General features: G+C 57.6%; 1 protein-coding gene across 2 annotated transcripts; it reads right to left on the bottom strand.

Moving 5' to 3' along the window:
* Window positions 1-286: 286 nt before the first annotated feature.
* MIF4GD (MIF4G domain containing) lies at window positions 287-6,555 on the bottom strand. 2 transcript variants are annotated; one of them, XM_064151061.1, is made up of 6 exons: window positions 6,534-6,555; window positions 3,918-4,052; window positions 3,068-3,177; window positions 2,598-2,753; window positions 1,830-1,922; window positions 287-1,244 (listed from the first exon to the last, which is right to left on the bottom strand). In XM_064151061.1, exons 2-6 carry the CDS (start codon window positions 3,997-3,999, stop codon window positions 1,017-1,019), a joined length of 669 nt encoding a protein of 222 aa, XP_064007131.1. In that variant the 5' UTR covers window positions 4,000-4,052; window positions 6,534-6,555; the 3' UTR covers window positions 287-1,016. The 2 variants fall into 2 exon arrangements, with proteins under 2 accessions (XP_064007131.1, XP_064007130.1); XM_064151060.1 differs by lacking the exon at window positions 6,534-6,555 and adding an exon at window positions 6,102-6,227.
* Between the last annotated feature and the right edge of the window lie 56 nt (window positions 6,556-6,611).

Here is a 6,611-nt window from a genome sequence, read left to right as displayed (position 1 = left end):
CCTTTGTCTCTGCTGTTTGACTCTGTTACTGCTCCTTCCGCGCCCTGGTTTTGTAAAGCCACTCTGAGCCTACATGGAGGAGAAAATAAGTAATCATAGAATCAACCAGGTTGGAAGAGACCTCCAAGCTTATCCAGTCCAACCTAGCACCCAGCCCTATCCAATCAACCACACCATGGCACTAAGTGCCTCATCTAGGCTTTGCTTCAACACCTGCAGGGATGGCAAATCCACCACCTCCCTGGGCAGCCCATTCCAGTGCCAATCACTCTGGGAAGAAGCAGGGTGCAGTAGTAGTGGGAAACTCTTTATTAGAAAAAAAAATCAATAGACTATTTATTTCCTTTCTTCCTCTCCCATTCCTGTAAGAAACCACAGCTGAAACTTGCTAAATTCTGAAAAAAACACGTGGCAGTTATTGTATAAAACTTAGAAAAGCTGCAGGCTGCCCTGTGGCAGGTACTGGTGGCTGTGACCTGTGGGGGAGGCTGTGTGCGTGCAGGTGCAGCCAGCACGCCTGAAAGAGAGCCTGGGAGAAACAGCACTTGGATGAGCTGTCTGTGAGGCCACTGAGTTTTCTGTGACTTGTCCCAGACAAGCAGGTGCAACCTGAGCTGTGAAAGATTTTCCCTCTGCCTCCCACAGCTCTGCTGGTGCTCAGGTGAACCCAAACGTCCTCAGCCTAGCCTCTGCTTTCCTCAACACCCATCTAAAACGCTGGTTTGACTCAAAGCCCTTCCATGTCCTTTGCTGGCAGTAGCCCAGCGTTGGGACAGAAATCAGCGGGAGGAGAAGCTGCAGGGTGAAACGTTCCCTGCCCTTCCCACCCCTCCAAACCTCCAAAGCCAGGCCAGCCCCAGTGGCAGCCTGACAGTTACCTGCCCGGAGGCTCTAGCCGGTATAAATCCTATTTACAGGAGGTGCTAGAAAAACATTATTGTGAAAAGAAATTCAAACTTGGTATGAAGCTTGCTGGTGAAAGTGCTGGGGACATCTCTCCCCCTCTGCTGCAGAGGTTAATCTGTCACTTCGCTGTAATAATACTTCTGGGCAGCGTCTGTCATCTTCCAGTCGGCGGCTCGGAACTCGATGATCTCCAGCAGCAGGAGCTGGGAGAGGGAGCTGAGCCCCTCCTGCAGGAGGAAGCCGTCTCGGAGGAGGGAGAAGAGCTCATCCATCCGCTGGGAGTTCATCTTCTCCAGCTGCTCGCCTATGCGGTGGAGCTGCAGCACCAGGCAGTCCACCTTGGGGAGGAAGAGGAGCTGGTTGAGCACGTAAAAGGGAGCTTTGGTGCACCTCTGTGGAGGTCCCCATCAGTCACTGAGGGATCAGCTCAGCCTGTTCCCTCTGTTCTGCATTTCCCAGAGGCTATCGTTCTGCCTCCCCCAAGTCACTGTGACAGGAGATAGGAGAAGCTGAATGTCTCTGACAAAAGCACATCCTGAAATCCTTGTCACAGACAACGCTCCCATAGAAATGCACCCACAACGAGTGGAAAAGTGTTCATGTCCTGCAGGGTATCCTGCAAGAGATGATGGCAAGGCTGAGGCTGGAGCAAGGAGATGCCTCAAAAAGAACAGAGGGAAGTGGCTGAACTAAAGCTCTTGGAAAGTCCAATGCCCCGAGGGAGGACGTGCAGCCTGGGCAAGGGAGTCACAACCAGCACCTCCATCCTACTTCCTTCTGGGCTGCAAAGCCTCCTGCCTGGTGTCTCCTTCCAGGACATACCAGGGAGGCAGCTTTCCCTCCTCTGCACCCCCTGGGCCATGCCGTTCCTGATGCTTGGCAAGCCGAGGGGGGCACTCGCAGCTCCTCTTCCCTGCACTCACCTCCTCCTCCTTCTGCAGGCTCTCAGGCTGTGCCAGCCGGAACAGGCAGTCATAGACAGGGTTCACCAGAGCCATCATGGGCATGTTATTCACCTGCAGGGAGGCAGGAGCTGTGGTCAGCTCAGGGGCAAAAAGAGGGGAGTCTCTGCTTATTTTAAAGAGCTGTTCTCTTGCTGCTCTATAAAGGAGAAGAGCAGAAGTCATCTGTGCTGCCAAATTGGTGGGATTTACACAGGAGAGCAGACAGTCAGGATTCCATCAGCCAGAGCAGCTGAACAAATGGTGTAGAAAACATCTAGTTTCAATTGTTAGCAAGGGAAATAAACTTGCTGCAACAGCATTTTTCCTGCCTGCAGCTCTACTTGCATTGTTTTCACATCTACTCCAAGAAGGCATCCAAGCACACACTGCAGTGAGGGCTTGCAAACAAACCCAGAATGTGGGCTAGAAGTTGCATGAGCACCCACGGGTCCCCCCAGCACCTCACAGCAACTAAACTGTGGGCCATCTGGGATCAGGCCAATCAGGGGACTGCAAACATCAGGAAGCTCAGCCTTTGTGACTGTTCACAGAGGTGGCTCTGCCTCCCCAAGCCTGTTTGCTTGCCTGTGGCTAGCACCAACTCCAGCAGCATCCTCGTGCTGAGAACCAGCTGCAGCCCCCAGTGCTGAGCCTTGGGGCTCCATCCAACGCCTATCCAACCTGGTGGCTCTTCTAGCAGCCCTGGGCAGCAGCAGCTGGCTGGCTGCTCCTGCTCTGACTCCTTACCCTCAGGTAGTCGAAGATGTTGCAGATGAAAGTGACGTAGCAGATCCACGCCTGGAGCGAGCGGCTGCGCAGCTCCTCCCTGTCCTTGTACTCCTGCTGCAGCCGGTTCAGCAGGCTCCTCCGGAAGATGCTCTGCCCAACTTGTTTGCTCTCTGCCTGTGAGCCCACAAAAACGGAGGGAGGACGGAGGGATGAAATGGGGGTGGGAGATGGGCAGGGGTATGCTGCCATTGGGGTGATGCAGGGCCCTGCAGAAACCCTCCTGTGATGGCCCAGAGAGGCAGGAAAGCTGCAGCTAACTGCCTGTGCTCGCTGGTTGCTGCCCTGGATGCTGCTACTGCAAGAAGCAAGCGTCAGAAGAGGAAAACTTGGCTGAGGAGACAGAGTACAGGTCTGGGGCAAAGCCCTTCCTGGTCCAGCCCAGGGACAACCCTGAAGTGTTTCCTGGTGTGGACACGAGGAGCTCTCACCTGGATGATGGTGTAGCAGATGCGCCCTGCCTCCTTGCTGAACACAGAGTCTTTGAGGGACTGGTCCACTATGATATTGGCCACTTTCTCCAGGTCCACACTGCTGGGGTCTGCAGAGAGAAGAAAATATCAGGGCTCGGCACCCCTTGTTCCCTGCTTGCTTTGGGGTAACTGGCAAGAAACCAAGGTACAAACCCTGCTATATGGTGCAAAACCTCATGCTCACTCCAACACCAAGAGTCACAGCCACTCACACACCAGCTGCTTCAGAGATACCATCATCAGTGCTGAGTGGTCCTCCCAGGATGAAGACACACCCAGCATGACAGAGAAACAATGGAAGAACAAAGATAGTACAGAAAATAAGAAGTTGATCTGAATCTGAAATCCCAGCAGTCCTTCAAAGTTCCCCTTGGGCTCAAATAGAGATGTGACTCCTGAGCAGGAGACTCCAGGGGCCAGGAGAATGAGGTGGCCCTGCAGCTGGGAGGGGCAGAGAGCAGAAACTAGGCACTGGAAAGGGGTGAGAGGCCAGGTGTGGAGAGAGATACTGTTAGAACAAGAGAGGAGTACCCTAAAATTAGAGAAGCCCCCCCCCAGTGAGAACCAGGGGCTGAGTTTGATCAGCTGCACATGAGGCACCAACGAGGTGAGAGGGGGCAAGAAGAAGCAGGACACAAAGACCTCCCCTGAGGAGATACACCAGCTGGACCCAGTCAGGGACAAAAGGTATTTGTGAAACAGCTTTTCTACTCTTAGCAACTGGTGTTCCTTAAAGGGGTCCAAGCATCCAGCCTCATCTGCCAGCCAAGCTGCCCATGACAGAGGAGCTGGAACAAGGCCTGCTGACCTTTGAGGGCTGTTTTCAGCAGCTTCTGAGTCTCAGTGTCGAATGACTGTATTTTGTACTCCTCCTTGCCCGTTTCCCCCATGACTGGATTCCTCAGGCCGAGAGTCAGGGCAATGGAGGGGCTAGCGACAGTCCCTGGGGAGAGAGCATGCAGAGTTTAGTTGGACACAGAGGTGGAGCTCCCCCCAGCAAATCCCATCTCCTGCCGCAGCACTGGCTGTTATCCTGACAACCCCCACCCCCAAGAAAACTCCTCTGTTATTAGAGCAACCAGTTCCAACCCTATATCTGAGTAAAGCCTCACTCCCACGTCTTTTAAGGCCTTGTTTCCTACCAGCCTGTGATAGGACTCCATCTTCAGAGCCTTTACATTTTTGTGATACAAACCCCTGTTGCAGTTGGTTACTGCAGATTCAAAGCAGACAGCACACCAAGGCAGTCCCAATACATCCCATCCTCCCCTCAGAAGGCTTCTCCGTGGCTGTAGCCCAGGGAAGCACACACAGGAGCACCCCATGCAGCCTCTCCCTTGAGCCTTTGAAACACCACTTCTGCTGGTTTCACACAAAAGCCTGGGAAGAATGAAAGCTGGCACCTAAAGATTCAACTCACCAGGGTGAGCAGAGCACATCTGGGTCAGGGTCCCTCAGCTCCTGGTGAGACACTGTAAGCTCTGCAGCCAAACCCCCAAAAGCAACAGCTCCCATCTCATCCCCTGCAGTCAAGCACAGCTCTGCAGCACCAACAGTGCTTCTAAGGAGCCTCTCATTTTCTTACTCTTCAAGCTACATCAAAGACAGCAAGGAGATACACAAGGCACGGAGAGGAAGGGCTTCCTTTGCCATGCACACGAGATGGTCGGCTGGGTCCAAAATGCTGGGCTGGCCAGGCCAGCAGCACAAACAGAAGGCAATTGGCTAAAGGAGTTTTGCCAGCTCGTCGAAATTCCTGGGCCATTACTCATCCCTCTCTGCAAGCAGGTCCCTACCCGGATTACAGTTGACAGCCCATGGCCCTGTAGAGGCAGGGGACAGGGAACATGAGCTGCAGGCAGGCAGCCCAGTCCCTCCAACGCACCACTTGCCATGAAGCTGTGGCACAACAGGTAGATGCTCGGAGCAGAAATAAGAGCTTGCTGGTGGGTAGAGGCCCATCTCTGCCTTCCCCACGAGGCCCAGAGCAGCCCCTGCCCCACTGGTGACAACCTGTTCCCACTGCTCTCGCAGCGATGCTCTCACCTGCACAGGGTTATCTATGCGGGGACCCACACAGAGCTCTCCTCCCCAGACAGGCTCACAAGCAGCTGGGCGCACTCTGTGCCACGTCTGGTTGGCAAACGCTCTCCCAGCTGACCTCTCCTCCTTCAGCACCGCCTCTGCCCTCCGGATCTGCACTCACACCCCTGCGCAGTGCCGGCAGAGCAGCCCCTGCTCTCCAGCAGCCCCTCTGAACAGAACGAACCCGGCGGGAGCTCAGCGCTGCGCACAGTGGAGCACGAAGTGCCCGAGCCCGTCTGGCAGCGTCACTGCTGCCACCGCCCAGCACCTCCCGGAGCATCCTTCCCCACGGCCTCCCGGGACAGGGCACGGCTGCTTTGAGTTGCTGTGCCAAATAACCCCGCCCGGAGCAAACCACAGTGTCTGAGCACAACCTGCCAGGCCTCGTCTGCACCAGAGATTCTGGCAGCACCAGGACCACCCGGCTGGTGGCAGTGGGTGACACCGGACACAGCAGCACCCGTGGGTACCGATTCCTCCTCCGCAAGTGGTCCCCACTAGAGGAGCTGTCCCACAGATGAGCGTGGTTGGGGTCGGCACCCTGGGCCAGACCCGGTTCTAGCTTGCAGGGTCACACCCGGCCACAGGAAGGATAGCGAGAGGAGCAGCAAGGCTGCTCTGCCGCCCCTGAGCACCCACCCGAGGGGCACCGCCAGCCGTCTGGGAGCACCATCCCATCCCCGCCCAGCCGCAGACGGAACGCCCAACGCCGAGGGGTCTCCTGGCAGGGGCTTTGCGCCACCCGAGGCCCCCGGGCACCCCCGCTGCTGCCCCGCCCAGCCCCGGTTCTGAGGGCAGCATAAGCCCAAGGGCCCCCAGGATGGAGGCAGCGGCGAATCTCGGGGAAAATATCCCACCCCCGGTGCCCCTGTGCGGGGCAGGGCGAGCCGGACGCAGCCCCACCGACCTGCCGGCCGCCCCCGCTGGGTCCTCTGGCCACCGGGGCATCGCCGCAGCGTCCCGGGCCCCGCCGCCCCGGCCCCGCTCCCTCCCTGCACGGCCCAGGTTTCCTCTTAGGTCATTTCCTCGCCTGAGCCGGGGGAGGGACAGGCCGGGACGGGCGGGAGAGCGGCTGCAGCCGGCGCAGCGCCACCGCCTGCGAGCAACGGGCCACGGCGGCCCGCGGGGATCGTCCCCGGAGCCTCCGCCTGCCCCCACGGATCGCCCCAGTAAGCCCTGCAGGGCACGGGCGGCTGCCTCCTGGCTCCTTTTCCTGCGCCCCGAGCACTCCCAGGTACGGCCAGCCACCCCTTGGCTGCTCGGCCGTTGCCCTGGGCACCCCAGGGAAGCCCCCCAGGCACTGCCGGCTACTCGCCGGTCCCTCCCGCCAAGCACTTACCCGCCTGTCCCAGTCCCCTGCGGGGCTTCCCCGCAGAGAGCTGCGGCTCTCCGGGTGAAAGCCGCCTTTAACCCGCCC

Source organism: Pogoniulus pusillus, chromosome 11, assembly GCF_015220805.1.
Source record: "Pogoniulus pusillus isolate bPogPus1 chromosome 11, bPogPus1.pri, whole genome shotgun sequence".
Lineage (NCBI taxonomy): Eukaryota > Metazoa > Chordata > Aves > Piciformes > Lybiidae > Pogoniulus > Pogoniulus pusillus.
Note: the sequence above shows the minus strand (reverse complement) of the source record. Positions and strands in the feature narration are given on the sequence as shown.